Here is a 22,492-nt window from a genome sequence, read left to right as displayed (position 1 = left end):
ATGCCCTTTAACTCCATGAATGTTTCAATCCATGCTTTCTCTTAGTTAATCTAGTTCTAAACAGGACCACAAGCCCCTTGTGAATGTGTTGTTGTGTACAGATTAAGGCTTGCATTCCCACTGCAGGCACTTGGCACAAAGACACAGGTCGATCCTTTCCTACTCCTATTGTGTTTATGTGAAAACCGAAGACCCACAGAGTTGTGGTTCCTTGATGAATGTGTATTAAAACAGCACATTGACATTTTTTTACTCCAATTTTTCGCTGCCAAAATGGGTATTTTTATTATATTGTATATTCCCCATTTGCACTCTCTCAACACTTGATCACTAGGCCTTCATCACACTGTAGTTGTGGCACTTATACCATCATTTGAATATCTATGATGTTCACTGTATGTATGGAGGATTACCTACAGTTAGCAAAATATAAAGAATATTGTTTCCACTTAAGGCTGTTTCACGGTCAGTCAATGCACAATTATCAAATACATAAGTGTGTTATTACTGAGAAAAACTTTATGAATGTACAATGCCCAGGGGTTTTAATTAAAGTGCCCCTTTGCTTAAGCTCTATTTTTAGTTACTTCAAAGGAACCCCACTATCATCCTCCTGATTACATTGCCCAGGAATGAAGGACTGCTCTTGCTGTCTTTTCATACCATTAAAATGTTGGAGCAATACAAAATACACCAATGGACCTTCTGCACCTATTAGTAGTCGCATACCTTCGTTTTATGATGCTAATGGCCAAACACCCTTAGCTTTTAAAATGGGCTTCAGCCAGGCTCTTTGCAGCTTGTCCCCACCAAACACTCCACAAATAAATAAATAAATGTATCCGGAGGCTGTCTGTTCCATATGCCCCCCTTAAACGTCATGGAGAGCTGAACCAGGTGAGACCTAGTTCTATTTGGTGGGTATATTGTTGAAAGACAAGACAGTGCTAAATTTGTAAAAGAATGTGTTGGTGACAAAAGCTCTGTTCCAGTGGTGCTATTAAAAATCAGTGCACAAGGCTGCGTGCTTTTGACTTCACCTCATGCCTCTTTAATCCACTACGAGGCACTGCTGTCCCTATATTACACTCTTGCAGGCCTCTGCTTTTTCCCTTTGTGGCAGTTTTTCCATCTTTCTCTTTCTTTCCCATTTGTGGTCAATTTCTGATGAGGAAAAATAATGTCCGGTTCCCAAAAATGAATGCAGGTGACCACCCCCGACTCAACTTAAGCACTGCTCAAGAGACTTTCCTTCTAAAATAAGCCACTGTCTGTGTGCTCTGGATTGCCTAAATCGGAAACCTAGTCAGGTAGGAATCAACTTAGATTATATGCATTTCTCTGAGGAAAAGCAGTTGCTTTCTGCCAGACCTACCAGGAATAAAGCCCAGGTGGTCTTCTCACTAAAGCTGAATTTACGTAACAAGGCACTTGTTTATTACCCTTGTGGGAGTGCATAAATTGCCCTTACCCCCAGGACACAATCGAGGATCACACACCTCTTTCACCCTGCCTTGGTGTGTGCATTTACCTAGATTACATTCTCCACCAACCATCAGGATCAGTTCTACACTGACCGAGAATCATCGTTACAAAAACATGGATGGTCTTATGCCAGCATATTATACTCCACAATTTGCTGGAAATCCCTGCTTGCTGAATGGCAAATTTCCGAATGCAGTAATCAGATATCAAGAAATTATGAAATCGTCCTGGCTTCGATTTAAATTTTAAAGCATTACAAGTTGCTACCGAATGATTACAAAAAAGTGAGATGGTGCATCTTATTGTCATTTCTTTTTTTGGGGGGGGGGGGGGGAGTTGAATTCATGCAACGTGGCCTAGAATTAAATAATGGAAAGAAAATATATTCTTTGAGTGTCATCGATTGATAATTATACATTTTAAATGATGGTTACTTAGCTTTGTTTACACAAAATGTGCAGTAGGCCCAAGTGTTTCCACTTGGAGTTCTTAAAACTATATGAGTTATAACTTCCATGCTCTAAAGAAAAACTTTGAGCACAATTCCCTGTGCTTACATATCATATGCCTGTGTCAAACTCAAAATAAATGATGTTTATGCCAGAGTCATGAATCCCAGTTAAAGTGCAGCATCTACTTGCTTCCAAGGACCCTTGAGCGGATCAACCATTAGCCTGACGGTTTAAACAGTTTGACGTGTTCACAAAAACAAAAAAGTGCTTTTTAACCTCCGTATGAACATTTGTTTTTAAATTTCCCTGAGGAAAAGGATAAGGAAAGATAAGTGTCAAATGGAGGTCAAGCGGACGTTTCGCCACAAGCAGAGGGTAAAATGGAACCTTCTGCCACGTGCCGCTGGAAGGGGAAGCAATCTGCAGGAACAACCATTTTTTTGAAGTGGCCAAAGTATTTTCTCAAGGAAAATATTCTGTTAGTCTTATATCCTTAAATATGAAAATGTGTCAGGTTTATATCGTGAGTGTGTGTGTGTATGTGAGAGAGAGAACAGGTGAAAGTTAACTTTTTGAGTTTTAACAGAAAGTTGGCCGTCTAGAAGCCAGATGACTCAGGACCCGGTTAGGGATTCCAGACTCTCATTCAGAACAGTAGATGGCTTGGCATAATGTATGCTTTTATTGGGAAGGGCTAGTTAGCACACCGATTTGCTTCTTGAATATTCAACACTGTTCAGTTTTCCTTTTGGGTAATGCAGTGGAGGCAAATAGCTTTGCAGATAAAACCCAACCGCTAGAATTTAATGCACATTTCTAAGGGTCGCCAATGCAAAGTATGCAGCTGAGGTCGAAATGGTCAGACCTCTGTTGACTGGAAGGTGCTTGTCTGACTTTGTGGCTCAATGGAATGCTGTTCCACCCCAGGGATCTGCGTCTGGATCAGTGGTTGTGTACGTTACTGCTCAGCGAATGAACAAATCCCTAAATAATACCACACAATCGGGTGTTACTTGTGTACCTTCATAACTCATAAGACCCTTACAAAAAAAAAACAGAAGCATCGTCAAATCCAGTCATGCGCAGTTCCCTAGGCTGATTCCCTGCTTTTAAGGGTAAGTGGATTCCAGCTCCCTGAGTTTTAGATGATTAATTTCCTGTTAATTAAACAACCAAGGATACAATGTATTTCTGAATTAATTTTTAGAGAGAACTTCGAAATCCTAAGAAAACGGTGGCTCCCTTGCCCTCTAAACAAAAGAACACATCAAAAACTTAAGGTAATCCATCGGATTGAATGTTGAACTAAATAAAGTCTTTCTCCTAGTAATAAAGGTTGAGCTTGAATAAATACTTTAATAAATACTGAGAAAACTTTACGGTTTATTTCTCATCAAGGTATCTGTGCCGCAAGAGGTAATTCTATCTTGCCCCATGAAAAATTACACCCAAATAGAAGAAGGTGTCCAGAAGGCTAATGAAAAGCCCCTCGAATTGATAATAGAAGAACATATTCCAAATATAATTAAAAGTTTTTATTAGTGAGGTATGTATAATAATAAATACATCCAGTAACATGACATTGTAGCTACAGCATGTAGCTCATAAAATTCTTAACTACTGTTTGTGACCTTGCATAACTCAAAAACCCGGAAACCCCTGAAACAATGTGCCCTGATACACTGTTTAGATTAAGAGATGTTATCACTATCATATCATAAGAAATATTGTAGCAATGTAGATAGGGAAATATATATGTAAAAAGAATTATGTGATTGTTATATCTAATTTTATGTTTTCTTTACTGAATAGAACCTTGTCCTGATGAAGGTGTAAATACAAAAACCGAAACGCTGCGTCGACAACTTGTTTTTTATCTGTCATTTGTGAAATTGTCCTTTTATTTGTTTTTGGACAAACTGTATTTTATTATTACTGATGTGTATCAACACATTTTTAAAATTTTATCAAGTGGCACTGTAATCGGCAAATTATATCTTGTACTGTATGGAATAAAATGTATTAATTGGATATAATCATTTTGTTTGTTGGTATATTTTGAGGAATATATAATGTGGTTTATTTTTGTAAGGGTCTTATGAGTTATGAAGGTACACAAGTAACACCCGATTGTGTGGTATTATTAAGGATTTGTTCATTCTCTTTGTCTATCGCTCCTTGTCCCTAGATTGGATCTGTGAGGAGACCTCCCTTTTTGTTGTATAAACATTACTGCTCAGCTCCACCTACTTTAAGATAAATAAATTACAAACTGACTGGATTACATGTTGTATCATATTTCAAAGTAATATTGAACCCTTATTTCAAACACCCTCCTATTATGCTGCGCCTATGAGGTAAGGACTAGTAACACCATCAGCTCAGAATTGTACTCTATACAGTGCTCAATTTGAACGGGTGGGACCCACTGGCACTCATATTTGGGGATGGTACTTATTTTTCCTCATCAGACACTTTCCATTTGCAAGAGGAACAAACATTTACATGCAATTGGTCTCGAATTAACAGGAGTTTGAGCTATTGGCATTGTAAATGACAATTCCTTTTATTTATGTTTTGGATTTTAAAACATACATAAAAGGCATTGTCATTTAAAATACGAATAGCTTAAAATCTCGCAAATGCAAGACCTATTGCATTGCAATAAAGGGCCTTCTCGACCGCTTGTTAGATTGTAAATATCAGCGGAAGAGACCGGCCTGCGACGTCATCAAAGTAGAGGTAAATAGTGCAGTGAAGATGTCTAAGTGTTGTAAATTACACAGACACAAAGTGCGAAGTGAGAGTTAAATATGATCTGGGCTATAAACACTAACAAAGTGCTCCAACACCTTTAGCACTGTGATTACAGAGTCGTGGCTCAGGAGGATAAGCGGGGGTTTATTTCCTGCCCTCTTCGTGATTTGAGTGTGCAGTGTGGCATTACGTAACGTCATTGCTATCTTTGGCCTAATAAAAAACACTCCAGCTGTAGCAGGGCCCTAGCTTCACCTCCTGGTGCAGGGCGGGCTGTGCTTTATGGCAGGCATGGAGGGAGGGAGGGATGTCTTGGCTACAGCTCCGGCCTCGTACAGTGCAACTGCTATTACTAGTGAGCAAGAGGCGCTGAGGTGGTGGTGGTGATGGTGGTGGTATTGGTGGTGGTGGTGGTGGTATTTGTGGTGGAGGTATTGGTGGAGGTGGTATTGGTGGTGGTGGTGGTGGTGCTGGTGGCATTGGTGGTGGTATTGGTGGTGGTACTGGTATTGTTGGTAGTGGTTTTGGTCGTGGTGGGGTACCGGTGGTGATGGTATTGGTGGTGGTATTGGTGGTCGCATTGGTGGTATTGGTACTGGTGGTATTGGTAGTGGTATTGATGGTGGTATGGTATTGGTGGTGGTATTGGTGGTGATACTGGTGTTGGCATTAGTGGTATTGGTGGTGGTATTGGTGATGTTGGTGATATTGGTGGCGGTGGTATTGGTGGAAGTGGTGGTGGTATTGGTGGTGGTGGTAGTATTGGATGGGTGGTGTTGTTTGTGGCGGTGGTGGCATTGGTGGTGGTGGCATTGGTGGTGGTGATGGTATTGGTGGTGGTGGTGATAGTGGTATTGGTGCTGGTGGTATTGGTGGTGGTGGTATTGGTAGTGGTATTGGTGGTGGTGTTGGTATTGGTGGTGTTGGTATTGGTGGTGGTGATGGTATTGGTGGTGGTAGAGGTATTCGTGGTAGTGGTATTCGTGGTGGTATTGGCGGTGGAATTGGTGGGGGTGGTGGTAATGGTGGTGGTGGTACTGGTGTTGGTGGTGGTGGTATTGGGGGTGGTGGTGGTGGTGGTGGTGGTATTGGTGGTGTTAATAAAACAGCCTTTTGAAAACAACCCCTCAGGTGGCTTTAGTACAGATGACATGTAACAAAGATGTACTGTTGTCAGCTTCAGCCCATTAGCACAGGATTATGTGATACCTGGAATTCACATGACTTAATTCGCTAATCATTTCAAAATCCATTTTACTTGGGGTGGTTGAAACAGACACAAGATAATGCCGGTTTTAAGTGATTGAAAGCAGGCGCCAATGTTAGGGTGGCGGCCATGCTGCTTAAAAAAACAAAAAAAACATGAGCAGTTTTAGCTGAAGCAATGCATGTCCGGCCTGCAGTAAGAGAAGCTCAAAGTCCTTACAGACTAAATAACAGGACCTGTGTAACAACTGAAGTAAAAGGGCCAGTCGCCATGGGAGGGTACAAATGAAGACAAGGCCGTACTAAGAAGGGACTAACAAGCGTATTAAAAAATCCGAAGCCAGATTTTATGAAAGACAATGACACAAGCCAATGAAAATATGGGAGGAGAGTATGCGCGGCTTCTCTCCCATACTACAGCTGTCTCGCAGAGCGAGCAGTGCTTGCGCGCTGTTGCTAGGCTCGACCTAAAAAGCACACAAAGCGGAAAAAAGCCGGAAAGAAGGAAGACGAGAAAAATTCATCACTGAGCGAGTAACCAGTAGCTTGCGCAAGTGAGATAAATGGACAGAGTGTTTAGTAGTGGATTAAAGCGGCGGGAGGTGGATTCAAGACCATGCAGCCATGGTGTTTGGCATAAGAACATTTAATAGTGCTGGCAGCAAGCTTCTGAGCAGAGCCTTGGGCACAGGCACTTTTTCCTTTACAATTTAACCTCTATGTATGCAACTCCACTGGACACCTGATGTTTAATTTCTGACACAACAAAACAAAAACTCTCATTCAGCAGCATCCTCTACATCAGTCACTTCGACTCACACCCTCTTCATTGCCAATGTATCAAACACAAATAACCAAATCATCTAATAAACCATTCTTAGTGCAATATGCATGCCAGTTTGCTTGACCACCTCCCTCCCTCTTGTCTAAGCCATTTGCAATCTTTCCTCACACTTCAGCAAACAAATCAATTCTGCAGAATCAAGCTAGTTACCTTATCCAAACAAGCATTGGCAAGGCCAACAGGTCACGCCTTTTGGACATATTGACTTTGCCAATGACTTTTATTGATGCTGGACTCTGTGTAGCATGGCCAAAAGGAAAAAAAAACACAAAGATGCAGTCACAGCATCATTTTGTAGACCTATGCATGTATAATTTTAGATTTGCTGGACTACAAAATGCAGCAAGATCAGTTTTTTTTATGGATCCGAGATGGAGTAAATTAAAAAAAACTAAAACATAAGTAGGGATTAACCCCTTCAGTGCTGCGCGAATTCCTCTGCGGTGCTGAAGGTTCTAAATAACCTATGGACTCATGACGGAACGGTTCCGTCATGAGCACAGGCCAACCGACGCTCATGATGGAACCCTTCCGTCATGAGCACCGAAGGGGTTAAAGTGATTTTTTAAGGTGAAAGTGTGGCAGCAATTTGCTGGTTGGTTCTTTTTGAAAATTTAAAAAAAATTATAAAAAGACCACGGGTGGGACGAAAGGGGGACATAATGGGGCATGAGGGAGAGGAGCAGCACCTAATGCGGTACAATGTAAGGGCTTGGGGGAGAAGCTCACGAGCAAGAATGCAACACGGAGTGAGAAAGGAGATGGTGTGGGGAAACGCGCTGGAGGGAGAGCGATGGAAAATACATGCACTCTCATCGAGTGCCTTAGCAAAACTAAACCAGAAGGTCCCTAAAAGTAAGTGGAAGTAGGATACAAGGCAGCCGAATCAAAGGATGGTAAAGATGCTATGCTGCAAGAAGAGGACAAACACAAAGTTGAACAGGATGGATAAGGAAAGCCATGGGTTAAGAAGCAAGCAAATGAGATGGAAAATAAAGCTAACCAAAGGTAAGCAAAGGGCAAGTGGCTAGTCCACTGTAAATTCATGGTAAGACCACAATAGGTCTTCTCTAACCAGATGGCTCGTGCTGTGTGGAGGCGAGACCTAAAAAGGTAACTTCAATTCAAAGTCTGCTGGTCAGTGACATTTTAGCTATTCATCAGTTTGCACCCTATTTTCATGCTCACCTTGAGCGCTTTTACTTGTCTGCCTGTGACCACTTCCTTGATCCCACACTTCCACCAGCTACAAAATCTAACCTATAGGTGTAACAGTGTTAACTTGCCTTTCTCACTAAGCCCTTTAACATTCCATTACCAACTAGGACACATTTACTTTACCATGAATCACTGATCTAACCATTGACATTTCTTCCGATCAACTCATAAAGCCTAACACAAACAAGACATCCAGCTGCTGTCGACACCACCTCTATAAGTACAATATAAATATCTCACTGGACCTGTATTTCTTCCATTATGCCTGTAAAGTGCTTTATGTCCTGACCCAGAAAGCTCTACACAAAATGCATACTTATTTATAAAACTTTTAAAAATATTTTTTATAATTCAACAATTAGCAACAATAAATGCATACATCACATGTTCACAATAGTTTCATACTATTAGCTCTAGCTGAACACATCACAACATACTCCTGTACGTATAAAATGTAGTGCCCCATCCTACATGGAGGGACAAAATAATGTTCTACGTATAGGAGTTTCTTCTGAGATGTTCAGCTAGAGCTGCTTATGAAAATATATGTCAAACAGTGGACATGTGATTTATGCATTTTTTGGTGGTAATAAATAGTTGAAATAGAAAAAATAATCAAAAAATGTTTTGAATAATTATGCATAGTGTATAGTTTTCTGGGTCAGAACATAAAGCACTTTACAGGCATAGTGGAAGAAACACAGGTTGAGGGGGATGTTTGTATTGTATTTATGGTTTTGATTTCCCCCTTGTTCCAGACCTAAAATTATATCAGTAGGGGGTACCTTCCTTGTTCTGGTAATACCACCTCTATAGCATAAGCTCCAATGACAATAGGTGTCCTTAAATATAATGATTCAGTGTGCTTCATTGTTTCTTTCTTCTACTTCTCTTTTCTAAGTAAAATTGATTTGAAATAATGTAACATTTACACTTGCTTTTTAGATCATTACAAAAACTGAACTACCACTGATGCACGTTTATTGATATACGATTTATGAGCCTTACCCTCTGAGAGGCAAATTAACGTTTGTGCAAACGTATACAAATAGTATGATACGATAATAGATATAGAACTCGACCTTTTAAAACCTATATGCATACTTTTGCATATAATGAAGTAAATCTCACTAATGTTTTGCTTTACTGCAGTACTGAGTGTATATTAATGGCTACAAACGTGCTACTGTACTGGGCCACGTGCATGAATAGTGTACACGTTAGTGAGAAAATCATGACAGGGTATCTGAAAGAGAAATAATATTTACCTAGGTTCTAAAGGAGGAGCAACATAGAGATAATCATATTTTTAGCTGCTAGAGAGAAGTTTTGGAGATCCGCAGGGGTTATGGGGTGTTTCACTCAGAGGTGGTGCCTTCAGGTGAAAAAAGCAAGTGGAGCCTTCTCGTGTAATACTGGTAAACACGGAGGCACTATTGGGTGAAAAGAGACTGGCATTATTGATTTCACTGGCAATTTCTCATTTTATAAGGGGACCTTTAGGGTCCCTATGTTCCATTAGTAACCCCCAATAACTATGCCCCACGGAACATGCAGATGCCTCTGTGTTGGGTTAATTTCTTTTTTTGGGTGGGGTGGGGGGGGGTTGCGCAAATAAATTACACCTTATATAACAGGTCACATTTAGCCTGGGGACGTCAGGTGGTAGTGATTTTCTGGCATCGGCTGAAGTACAGGTTTTCATTTTTCAGGATGCTGGCGTGATAGAGACTCGTTTCAGCTAGTTTGTTGAAGGCTATGTGGAGTAAGATGACAGTCTACCTCCTAAAAACTTATACATCGATTTCTCAATTGACCAACATCCTTCAGTTATCATCCTTAGTCACAATCAAAGAATGCAATTGCTCTAACTCAATATATATGTAATAGTTTAGTAGCTATGTTTCGCACAATGATTTCCTAGTCCATGTAGATGGTTACGGCACAAGCAGGATCATGGGAGATACCACTGTTAACCGTGGAGGCCATGGAAGGGTCCAACTTTGGCAGTTAATAGAGATCCGATTAGTTTCTGGCATCACATCTCAACCACATGTAGAATGGTCTGAGGATTACATCAAGCAGGCGAGTGACCAGGTGACTAAAATATAATCTTGAGGACTTGAGCAATTTGGGCATTAGGACTAATATGACATTTGACAACATGTACAACATACTATAGTGTTACATTAAAATGTCTGAGGTCGCCTACAACAGACTTTCCATACATATGGTATGACACAAACATTTTGGTGACAAACTAGTCTTTGTTTAAGCCTCAGCCCTCTGGAACTCTCTTCCTTTATCCTACACATAAAACGTATGTACAATGCAGGAAGTCCCTGAAGAAGCAAAAGGCCTGATTTAGAATGCGGCGAAAGGGGTTGCAACTCCGAGAGAGAACCCTTTTGTCATACTGAAGGTACGCTCCACTCATGTAGAGTCTGGCGGATTCTCAGTATGTCAGTGGTGGAAACTACTCTGTCTCTGCCGCTGACATACACCTCCAACGACCCGATGGAGTAATAGCCTTCAGAAGCTTTGCCCTTTTTTTACCTGCACTATTTAGAGTGAGTGAACAAATGTCAAGTTTTTACTATCACCCATCGCCATCTAAAACGAGAAGGTAAGCGAAATATTATTTCACGTTTGTTTAACAAAATGCTTTTTGTAATATACTTACGTGGTACTGTTACCCCGTAATGCTGGGTATTTCCGATTAACACCTTTCGTTTCAGTTCATTCAGTCCTACTCCCATGGGACCTGAAACGAAAAATTGTGCTTGTTAAGTAAAAAGAAGATCTAAAAGAAACATGCATTTGTACAAACACGATGGCGCAGAGAACTGGAAAGGTATAAATGTTCAGGAATTAGTTCCCATACCATCGGGCATTAATGAGGCCATTTGCAAAGATGAACTGAACAGGACATGAAACAAAAACAAAGTCGGGTACCCTTCCAATTTATCTTCTACTAGGCATGGATTGGAACTGCAATTATGTGTCGAAGAATATATTCTAAATAACCTTGTTTTGGTAATTTCAGTACATTACTTTAATTACAGTCAAGAGAAATGTATGCTTTCACTGATTATGCTTCACGTATTTCCTGTGATGTAAACTTTCCTCCAGATAAATTGAGCATAAATATCGTGGCAATGGAGATTCCAGATAATGCATTTCAAATATTTTACAGGTCGAAAAAAACTTTCAAATACATATGTACATAAAACATCTGCCTCTTACTACGTCTTCTCTTATAAAACTGTATTATCAACATTGAGCTCGCATGTCTTTGGAAGTCAAAGCAACGGATACATGAGAAATTGTGGAAGGTAATACTGGAATTTATTTGTAATTTCCTTTGCATCAGAAAAAGTCTTTTAGTTATTTCAACGCAAAGAAAAAAGTAAGACTGTAATCTCTATGCGTGGCAATGGGTTTCATCTAATGGAGTGGGCGTATTGAGTGAATATGATTTGGCTATATTAAGCAAGAGTGTAGGGGGTTAAAGAGAAATTAGGTCATTGAAGTGGGCTCGATGTCAGAGTGGGCCTTTGTTTAATTTATTAATGGGAGTATGGGAATTATATAAACCACCTGATTGAACCAATAGCTGTTTCTCTCAACTGTTTGATACCACTGCTAGACTCTCTTTGAAATATACCAACTTCACCATCCTTGATGATTTTAACGTTCATGTTGACGATCCGAGTTGTTCCTTTGCTGCCCACCTCACCGACACCTTGGCTGGTATGAACTATGTACAACTAGTCCAATCTCTCACACATAAGGCAGGACATACTCTGGACTTGATTTTTTCAATTATCACTAACCTAAAGGTCGCGCCCCTTCTGATTGTCTTGTCAGATTATTTTCTTATTCCATTTTCTTTTAATAGGGTATTCCACTGGAAGAAGTCCGACACCTCCTGAATGGAGAAGAAGTTGGCACAACATCTCGGAGGTTTCTCTCTCTCAAATCCTATGCTACACATCTCACTCTCCAAGGGGCACTTTAGACCTGGACGTGGCTCTTTTCAAAATTAATCACTAATGTCCTTGATCAATTGACACCCTTGAAAGTCCATGTGGCAAATAGAACTAAAATCTCGGCCCCTTGGTTCTTATCTGCTTTAACCCCTTGCATGCTGGTGACGAACCCCAGCCGTCACGCTCCGCGGTGCTCGTGTGCTGATGACGGCTGGGGTTCGTCACGGCCCGCCCTGTTCGTTTGTTTACCACACAGCGGCGGAAACGGGCCAGCATCGAAGGGGTTAAGGGCAGAATAGAGCCACTGTAATAAGTTGGAACGCAAATGTAGAGTGTCCTATGACATTGAGGCCAAGATTATACCTTAAGAACATTTTGCAAATTATCCTGCAGTGCGATGACAAAGTACTTCTCTTCACGCATAGCGACAGCTACTAATACTTCCCGTGAAGTTTCAAATATAACTGTCATTTTTTTCTCCTGTGGCCGCTAAACTATCTTTAATCAATCTCTGGGCCTGTGCAATGAGTAATCAACTTTTTGAAGACAAAATTCACAAGTAGTACTCTACCTTGTCAGCACGCTCTATGGATGGAACGCGGGCTTATTTATTCCCCCTATAATCTAAAGCCCTTCTTTCCAATTTCATATCATCTCAGAGCAAGCCTCTTAATGGAACTGGAGAAATGTAAATCTGGCTCAACTGTGTACCCTTGCCATCCCAAAATGTTAAGGATAATGGCCCTTTCTGTTAACCCTATGCTTAACAAAATCAATCTGGATTACTTCCCTGGAAATTGGCGCATTTCCAACTGATTGAAAGAAACTGAATGCTGACCCGACAAGTCTAAGCAATTTCAGGCCTATTTCCTTCTTACTTGCACCAGCGATAGTGCTAGAGAAACTAGTGAACTGCCAGTTATCGTGTTTTGTGCAAATAAATGGCCTCATTCATGGCTTGCATTCGGGCTTTCGGTCAGGATTCAGTACCAAAACAGCACTTCTGGCGGTTTCAGAGTTTATTAAAGAAAATTTAGATAGAGGTCACTCGGGCAGGGTGGTACTCCTGGACCTGTGGACCGCGTTCGACTCTCCCATGCCACTCTCCTGAACATACTAAATCAGAATGGCATTCAATGTAAGGTTCGATCTTGACTGAAATTTTTTCTGGAAGACAGATCTCAATGGGTCTATTTCTGCCCGTTTTCATCTCCTCTCAAACCACTAATATAATGAATTCCCTGGGGGTCAGCCTCAACACCAGTGCTGTTCTATTCAATATATAGCTCCTTTAGTGGGCTTGATTAAATCCTCGGGTATGAAGGTGATCTTTTAGGCGAATGACACCCAGCTTTTAGTATCCTTCCAGGAACATTCAAAGGCCGCCTTTAACAAGTTCAAGGAGTGCTTCAAATGAGTTGCATGCTGGAGAGAGGCTTGCTTCCTTAAGTTGAACTCTGATAAAATTGAAGTTCTCTTCTTTGGTCCTAGTTGTCCACCCTCCTCGTACTTCTGGTGGCCTCAAGATCTAAATCCTTCCAACACCCCTACAACCTTTGCCATAAATATAGGTATAATCTTTGATTCTGCTCTTTCTTCTTCTGCCCAAAGCAGGCAGATCTTATCAATGTGCTTCCTTAAACTTAAAGCCTTAAGGAAGTTGCTGTGTCTTGCTCCTGAGAACACTCGAGAAACAGTGGTTCATACAATGATAACTTACCCTCTGGATTATGCTAATAGCCTATATCTGGGCCTCCCTGCCTTTCTGATTCATAGACTCCAGATCATTCAAAACGCAGCTGGCAGACTTATTTGTTGAGTTTCTTTTCAACAGCCTATCTCTCCCCAGTTGAAGCTGCTGCACTGGCTACCTCTTGCAAATTGCATTAAATTCAATGTCCTTACACTAGCATTCAAAGCACTAGCAGGAGTTGGCTCATTCCACCTGGGAGACAGACTACATCCATACAAGCAACACACGTCACTTTGGTCCAATAACCTACAACTGAAGCAGGTCCCTACATTTCTGAAAGTTAGACATGAAGGCTGTTCCTTTAAGGCCACACTGTGAAATACACTGCCAGTTAATCTCCGCAGGGCACCATATGTCTCTATTTTCAAAAGAAACCTAAAATGTTTTTGTTCGACTCAGACTAACATATAATATAGCTAGCAACTGATGTAGTGTCTTCTTAGCTTGGAGCACCGGGACGTTTTTCCTGAAGCAGCCGCGCACTTTACAAATGCCTTTGACTGACTAATTGATTGCTAGGGGATTCTGACTAATTGAGTCTGAGTAGCCAAGGGCTAATTACAGCAGGTGTGAGTTCATTCAAGAGGGGATTGATTTGATGGCTTCAGAATAAATGGGCTGGGTCTGTGTAGGTAGCTATGGGTTTACTTTAGAGAGTGAGGGTTTGAATGTCTGAGTTTGAAGGGCTAAAGTATGAATTTAATCTTTAGTGTGCATATGGGTGTGATGGATTTAAGAGGGTATAAATTCATCTGGTTGGTATGGGTTTCTGTAAGTGGGTTCATTTGTTATCTGTTTGAGCTTGGGTCTTCTCTACTTGAGCAGATTTAGGTGTTCTCTATTCGAGTGGGTATGATGGGCTTACTCTCCTTGAATATGAAGGATTTAGATAGGTTCTTTGGGCGTATGTTTGATCGCAATCAGTGGACATAGGCTCAATCTATTTGAGTTGGTACATTTTTTTACTCTGTTTGGGTAGGGGGATTGACCAACTAGAGGAAAGCATGCACAGAATATTAGAGACGTTAATGACTGACATATAGAAATTACATTGGGCGAAGCAAACATTTTGGCATATTATGGGTTTAGAGCACCAGTACTGTTATGTGCTCAGGTTAGGCACATGAGGCAAAGAGGCGCATTTCTTACATTGTTCTATTTTTCACAATGACATTTCTGCTGTGACCTTTGGTACATATTTGTGTGCATGACAATGTTGGTTAGTTTCCCTGAAACTACTTTGGTTTCACATCTAACCTAGCACAACATTATCACGATGACTAGAACATCATGTACAAGACCATTCTGCGCAATATGTAAGAACTGTATCTACAATTTATGCATTTAGTGCTTGTAATCACTTTCATCTGCTTCTGTCTACTGATTATCGCAGCACGTTTTCTATACAAGAATAATGTTTGTTCAATAAATATATTGAAAACGTTCCACTGTGTATTCTCTGTATATTTCTCTAAGCACGACTGACTGAGTGAAAGGTTCTGATCTGTTTTCACGATCCCCGAGAGGTCAGGGTTGTCATGCTCAGTGGTTGCCAGAAACTATTCGCTCCCTGCTAAGGATAGGGGGCTTATTGTGGCACTGTGAGCTTGCTGGTCTCTAGGCCAACATATCTTGTGGGGGTGTCTAGAATTAGTCTAAATACTTCATAAACGTGCAGGTCCTACAGATTTGTAGGAACTACACTACAGTAAGTTGTTACAAAGACGGGAAAAGAGTTTATTAGCCACTGTTTCCACATGGGTGAAATAAAAAGCAATACGCAATAAGGCTTTCAAATCAGTTTGGTGAGCCAGAGGAGTCTTCCTTACTGAAGGATCAGCCTCTTAGAAAGAGCTACCACCGTCCACCAGCACAATGTGTGCCCTGTCAGTCATAAATGTTTTCCCTTTGTCTTGACAAGGTAAGAAAAGTTATAATGGCTATAAGATCATTAATTCTAAAAACCATAAAGGATATAATAAGTGGGAATCACCAAGGGTTTGGCATCAGGCAAATTACGCCTAATACTATTATCAGGGCCCAAATTAGAGGAGGGTGCAGGTGGAGAGGGATCCCCCCACCCCCATTATTTTCAGAAAGGGCATTCCATTCTCCTAGACCATACTGGGAAATGTCAATTTGTACCACAGCACTGCAGCTGCTTGCATTTGTCAACACTGGATGCCTGAAGTCTGGCTTCAGGGTGTTTGTAAACCTCCATCCCACTGACAACTTGACGGTCATTTAGGAGAGTGACAAAAAGAGAGGTTAACTTTGAACCTCTACTGTGAGGAACAGGGAAATTGGCAAAATTATCCCTTCTGCAAATATGAAGCAGTTTGGTGCTATGCAACAGGAGAAAGAATAAAAGCAGGAAACAAACATGCATTAGGAGAAAGTTCAATTTTTAAAAAATACACCCAACCCATTGTTTCCTCATTAAAACAGTTTAAATTTGTACTTTCCAACTTCCTGCGTCTGTAAAAAAAATATTGTCACTTTCATAAATTTCTGAGTTTAGTTACAAGTTAACCCGTTGAAAAGATAAGAGCTGTATAAAAAGTAAAACCAAAAAATATTCCTTTCACAAGCGTTTGTGATCATATTAATGTGTTGTTTTTGTAAAATAAGTCCTTCACATTTTTTATGGGAATTATTATAATGGGCTGACAGCTCTTCTTCATGGTAACACTTCCTTTGACATCACAGTGATTTGCATATTATAAGTAGTTCACCCAATGTTTTCCTTAGGGTTCATGCACTGACCATTATTCTTCCATAGGCATAGTTTGAAGTTCCGTAGTTCAGTGGTAAATCCAAAATAGGGGGCGAACAGCAGCCGTGGCCCATGTAGGTAAGAGCGGGACGGCCGGGTGGGGGGGGATTATGTGGATGAGGGGGAGGATTTCTCCAGATGATCACGAGGGAAAATTAAACAATTAATTTCACATTGTCTGTCGAAATCCCTCACACCACTCGGCCACACCACTCTTATCTGCACGAGCCACGCCTGGCAAACAGCTGTTGCTCCATATTTCAGATTCGGAGTCAAACACAAAGTGAACAGTGAACCAGGGGTTCCACCTGTACACATATCTGCATAGCTGCCAAGGTTTCAGACTGTTGTGTGACATTTTCATAATTTCAGTGTAATTATGAGTGACATTTCAAAGACTATGACTGACACTATCTCCGTGACCACTGACCAGAGTCACCCGACCATCACTGGCGCGGCCCAAACATAGCTCCAAGTTTTTAGTACACATAAGTAACATTTCTATGTTTTCAAGCCAGGTATAAGTGATTTTTACATCTCCTGTGCAACACCTCAAGTGATACTTTATAAGGAGCAGTGGTTTAAGAAAATGTATGGTACAAAACGAAAATCTTTATTTCAGTAAGTGCAGTGTAGTAACTTGATTAAATACACCACTCACACCTGATGTGATTTGTGATGTTGCCCTGCACCCTTTCCTACCATACCATAACTTCCTGTCTTATTTTTCAGTAGCATTTAATAAAATTCAGCTGGTAATCTATACCAAAAACCAGCCGTCTTATCTCAGTGTCGGCCTGTATATACCCTTTTGTTCTGTAAATTAGAAATACATTTTGTTGTAAAAAAAAAGTTACACAAGTTTGGTATTTCAGTTTTGCAATTTGTATGCATTACCTAAATTAATGACAGCAGTTTTTTGATCTCTGAAAAACTGAGCTGCCATCTGCCAGTGAGCGCGCTGCACATTTATATCTGCTCTCATCCAAATTATTGCTGATGGCTGGCAACATCCTCAGGGTTGGGTTGTCTCCCAGGTTCAACAGTACACATGTCACAAGCCTCGACTGGGGCTGTCCTGTTGGGCAGGTCAAGGTCACACCTAAACAGGGCATAAGTCCTAAAATAAGAAGTGGGGGGACGCTGTCACTGGAAGTGACGTCTCGACAGGAAGTGACGTCACGAAAGATGGCTTGCACCATCGGGCTCATTGCCTCCCCTCCCTCACCCCTTAGATGCGATTGCATCTGAGAAGTCAGCGCGTGAGCAGCGTGCTGTGAGCTCCGAGCTCCGAGTGCCAGAGAGGCCAAAGAGTGAAGTCCAGCTGTTTAGCAGGGAGGACGGCGTCCACCCGGTAAAATAAGTGGGGGGACGCCGTCCACCCGCGTGGTACCCCGACTCGAGCCATGCACGTAAACGCTTGTGCGGTCTGCAGACCGAAAAAGGCTCGGAAGAATGGACAAACACTGTGCCCCCGTTCCTGAAAAAAACATCAACTATTGGTTAGGACCAGAGGGAGTTTTAAAGACCAGGCTCCGATATGTTCCATACATGTACTGAACAACAGAAAAAATAGAGGGTCTAACAAGAAAATGTGTACGCAAGGTGTAAACCAACAAGAAAACCTAAATGTCCCTGCCATGTATATATCTATCTAAGGTCATCCCTTCGACAGACCCACATAGTGATCAGGCAAGGATGCCCATCAGTCACCACACGGAACCGCCCTTCATCATTTGGGATTCCTTCAAGACCACCACTAGGGGTGCCACTGAGCTTTCACGGAGCGGGGCCCAGATGGTAAAGGAGCCCTCAACCGGTCAGCCAGGTCTTTCTATGGTCTTGTTACTCAATTATGAGGATATTGGCACAAAAGAGGGACTGATGTTGCAGTGCACAAGGTGTGTGAAAAAATAAAATAAAAAGGTGTCATAAAATTGGATGTGGGGGTACTGAAAGTGATTTTATTCTGATGCTACCCACTCTTCCAACATTAAAAAGTAGTCAGTAACAGTCAAAAAAATTTAGACTGCCCGGATATACTATAAGGTCGACATGTTTAAGCAATTATCGATACGTTATGTCATTGCTTTCTTCAGGACCAAATATACGGATGGCTACTGCAACGAAGTGATAATGAAACAAAACAGTGCTCAAAACCAACATAGATAAAACTGATACAGAGGTCACCTGAATCCACTAGGTGTCCGCATCGTTTTTCTCCACTCTTCTGAGTCGTGTGAATACTCAGACTCGTAAGAGGTACAGACCTCACCGCACCTGGCCACGGCTCAGGAAAAAAGGGGAAGCAATGCTCTATCCGTCGGTACTTCGAAAATCGGCATCCGAGCCGACTGGGGTCACAGGTGGTGAGGATCCGTGACCGACATCGTGCGGTCGCAATCCTCGCAGTACTTAAAGCCGGGCATCCCTACGGCACCGATCGGAGTCGTGAAGACTTTGAAAAATGATCAAAAAGATCCAAAAAGTTAGTCAAAAATTGACTAAGGGTTACTGCTTTTTCCAAATCTGCGCTTGCTGGCGCGGAAAAAAGAAGAACTGACGTCAGCACGCGGAGGCGGCGTCTAAGTACTCCGACGACGTCATCACGGCACCCACGACGCCGACGACGGACGCGGAGCCGCAGACGACGCCTACCGGCGCGCAAGGGTACTGCTACGCAAAAGTTTCCGGATCCAGTCTGACGCCTGGGGATATTCTAAGGTAAGGAATCTAATACTAACGTGTCTCTTTCAGATAAGGGTTTTTGGCATGCCACATTGAGTGTGACCTTTCTGAGATACTGGTGCAGCAATTATATGCTCTATATAGGTAATACTTGTTTCCTATGTATTATGATATACTGACATTAGAATTCAGATTGTTTTTATAATTGAGATTTTTTCTGCTTATTTCCTCTTTTGGATGTAGCTACTGACCATCCTTTGCCTCAGGTTACTTTTATCTGTGGAGGCCCTTTCTGCCCCAAGACTGACAGGTACTCTGCTGAGTTTTTGTTCGCAAGATAATTGTGTGTGCAAGTTCGATATAATAGAACTTGCTATCTACAGGGTAGCTGACCTTAACAAATGTACGATGGAAATAAGAAATTCCGTATTAAGTTGAGCTTCCTTAAGTACCATGAACTATTTTGTGCAAGACCACTATTATAATTTATATGGCTTGCGACATTCCAGAGGTTAGATGCCCTGTCATATAGTCTTGAATGTATGCTGTATGTGTGTTATGAATGTAATTTTGCCTTTTTTCATTTAGCTTCTTAACCACCAGTAGTATGTTATGATTGAACAACGAGGTTATGTATTAACTTTGATTTATTTGTGATTGTCTTCATTTGTTACAGATTTTATTGTGATAATTGGGAATAAATAGTGTTTTCCTGAAGAAGGTGTTGGCTTTAAATATAATGCCCACCGAAACGTGTCGATGCTCTTGAGAGTGGAAACTACGCTAAGCCTGAAGAGACAATTATATTGAATGATGTATATAACAACTGGAAATTTATAATTGATCTAAGTTTGACCATTGTATTTTTTCTCTTTGAATAAGAATTGATTTTTTCCTTAGTACATTCCCAATTGTATTTTGTTTTTATATTTTTTGCTTTTTGTGAAATGTCATATGTAATGAATTGTTTTGATTGACTGACATTGTTATTTGTCTTGCATATCAACTTGTTTTCCTGCTTTTGCCAGGAAAATACAGAATCTGATGACATTGTTATATGTTAAGTTTTTACTGCTTTTAATAATATTTGAATACATTTGTATATTTTTACCTTTTTGTTTTTATTTTTATACTGAATACATTTCCTTCTTGTTCATCTGACTGGTGAGTAAAGAGTATTGTGGTAAATTAATGTGTGGTGCATAACATTTTACCTAAAGGAGGTCTCCTTGTTGACTTAAGTAGCCAGAAAAATACAACACTCACCACGGTGAACTATGTTCCATCCAGCTCTAAGTGAGTGGAGGAGGTTGGCTAACATGTCAGTCATACCACTTGAGATAATTCTTAAATATCCTACCATCTCAGTCTTTTGCCCTTTCTATCTATTCTTCTTTATAATTTTTCACCTTGGCTTCCTTCTTTCTTTTAGTGTTTTTCCATCCATTCGATGTCTCTCCATCCTTCCTTGTCACAATCCATCAACCCGACCATCTCTCTACCCTTCTTTCACCCATCCATCCCTTCTCGCCAGACATTCTTCTCTCCATTCAGTCTTTTGTCTATCGAACCATCATCCATCCTTCTCTCCAGAAACACTTTTTCCACTGATCCCTTCATCCTCCTCTCTGCCCATTTTGCTCATCATCCATCTATTGCTCCATCTATCATCTCCATTTTTTTATCCATACACCATTCTCTCCATCCATCACTCCATGGTTTGCTCTATCCATCCATGTCTGCATTCATCCATCCATCCACCCCTCCATCCATCCTTTTCAACGCCACCTTTCTGCATTTCATTGCAAGAGACTGTATTCACAAGTTCCTTGGAGATACAAGTCAAAGGAGCCATAAACAAATTAAATGTTTTAGAGTAGCATAATTGCGGATCCATCCTTTTAAGTTTGGCTAGGTCATTTATATATTTACCTTTGGCCTTATGTACTCGTGTGATGCAATAATACCAATGCAATATGGTGCAATAAAGGTATAGAAGGTGCATTTATTGTGTGCTGGAGACGTGTGTGTGTGTGCATATTAAAATTTTCCTTTTCAGAGATATCTGGTTACTGTTATTAATCTTCTGTAGCTTTAGATTGTAAGGTGGTGTGCTAAAATGCAGTTAATGGAGTGCATTTGCCAAGGATTAGTGAGAAAGATACCCTTCGCTCCCTCAACTTCGACTCCCATGTCCACCTCCCTACTCACATCCCGGGCCACATCCTTGATCAGATCTGGTCCCTTAATTGCCCAGTAGCCTCCCTGTCTATCTCCCCCTGCACTTGGTCCGATCACTTCCTGATATTTTATTTATTTATTTTATTTTATTTATTTTTGTGTTTTATAGAGCGCGAACATGACCCGTGAGGGTATCAGAGCGCTTTACACGGTATACATTGTTGAGCAAACAAAAGATTAAGGTGCAGGGACAAACAGATCAAACGTTACACGGTATACATTGTTGAGCAAAAAGATTAAGGTGCAGGGACAAACAGATCCACACGAATGGTTGCGCTCATTGTCATAGACAGAAACAAAAGCAAGGTTCCAAATGTATTCGTCGTGGGTAGCTTTTGATATGTGAGGCGGTAGTCTTAGATTAGTCCCATTCAATGGGGAGGTTGTGGGCAGGCCTTAGGCGAAGAATTTACCCATGAGGAAGGTTTTCGTCTCAGTTTTGAAGCGTGCTAGAATAGGGATTTTTCTGATGGAGGGTGGAAGAGAGTTCCAGATTCGTGGTGCTGCTCCGGTGAACGCCCTGTTACAAGTTCTTTTTTTTTTTGAAGGAGGCAGGTTGAAGCAGTAGGTTTCCGGCAGACCTGGAGTTTCTGCTTCCTCCGGATATCACTAATTTCTGTGCCAGATAAGCAGGGGAGTTTGTGTAAAGCGCCTTGTGTACAGTGCAAGCCAATTTCAACTGGATTCTGGCCTCCAGGGGGAGCCAGTTCAGCGCTTTCATGTGTGGAGAGATGTTGTCAAACTTCCTGGTACCTGTGAGTAGTCTGGCAGCCGCGTTGAGGCAGGCTTTTATCATTTTCCTTACACCTTAGTTCACTTCCCAAGCCCTCTCTTCCCAAAAACACCTGGGCACGCTCCTGGAATCATGTGGACGTGGCCTCTCTCTCCGTCACACTCTCTGCATCCTGTCCGGACCTTCACGGTGTGTCGTCTTCCGCACAAGCCGACTCTACTAACTCTTGGCTCAGATCAGGTTGTGACTCCGTCGCCCCCCTCAGGCGGGTGTCCTTCAGGCGCGCGAATGACGCGAACCGTTGGTTCAATGAGGAACTTAAGGCCTTAAAACTCGCCGTGCGGAAC

The 22,492-nt window shown here is 41.4% G+C and overlaps 1 protein-coding gene across 1 annotated transcript in view; it reads right to left on the bottom strand.

Moving 5' to 3' along the window:
* MPP7 (MAGUK p55 scaffold protein 7) overlaps positions 1-22,492 on the bottom strand; it is a 1,171,941-nt gene that overhangs the window by 106,218 nt on the left and 1,043,231 nt on the right. The window contains exon 14 of the mRNA XM_078663396.1: positions 10,646-10,726. Coding sequence (XP_078519522.1) covers positions 10,646-10,726 — 81 coding nt within the window. The remainder of the gene's footprint in view (positions 1-10,645; positions 10,727-22,492) is intronic.

The sequence above is a fragment of the Lissotriton helveticus genome, chromosome 10, assembly GCF_964261635.1.
Source record: "Lissotriton helveticus chromosome 10, aLisHel1.1, whole genome shotgun sequence".
Classification (NCBI taxonomy): domain Eukaryota; kingdom Metazoa; phylum Chordata; class Amphibia; order Caudata; family Salamandridae; genus Lissotriton; species Lissotriton helveticus.
The sequence above is the reverse complement of the archived record's forward strand: the minus strand, read 5'-3'. Positions and strand labels throughout refer to the sequence as shown.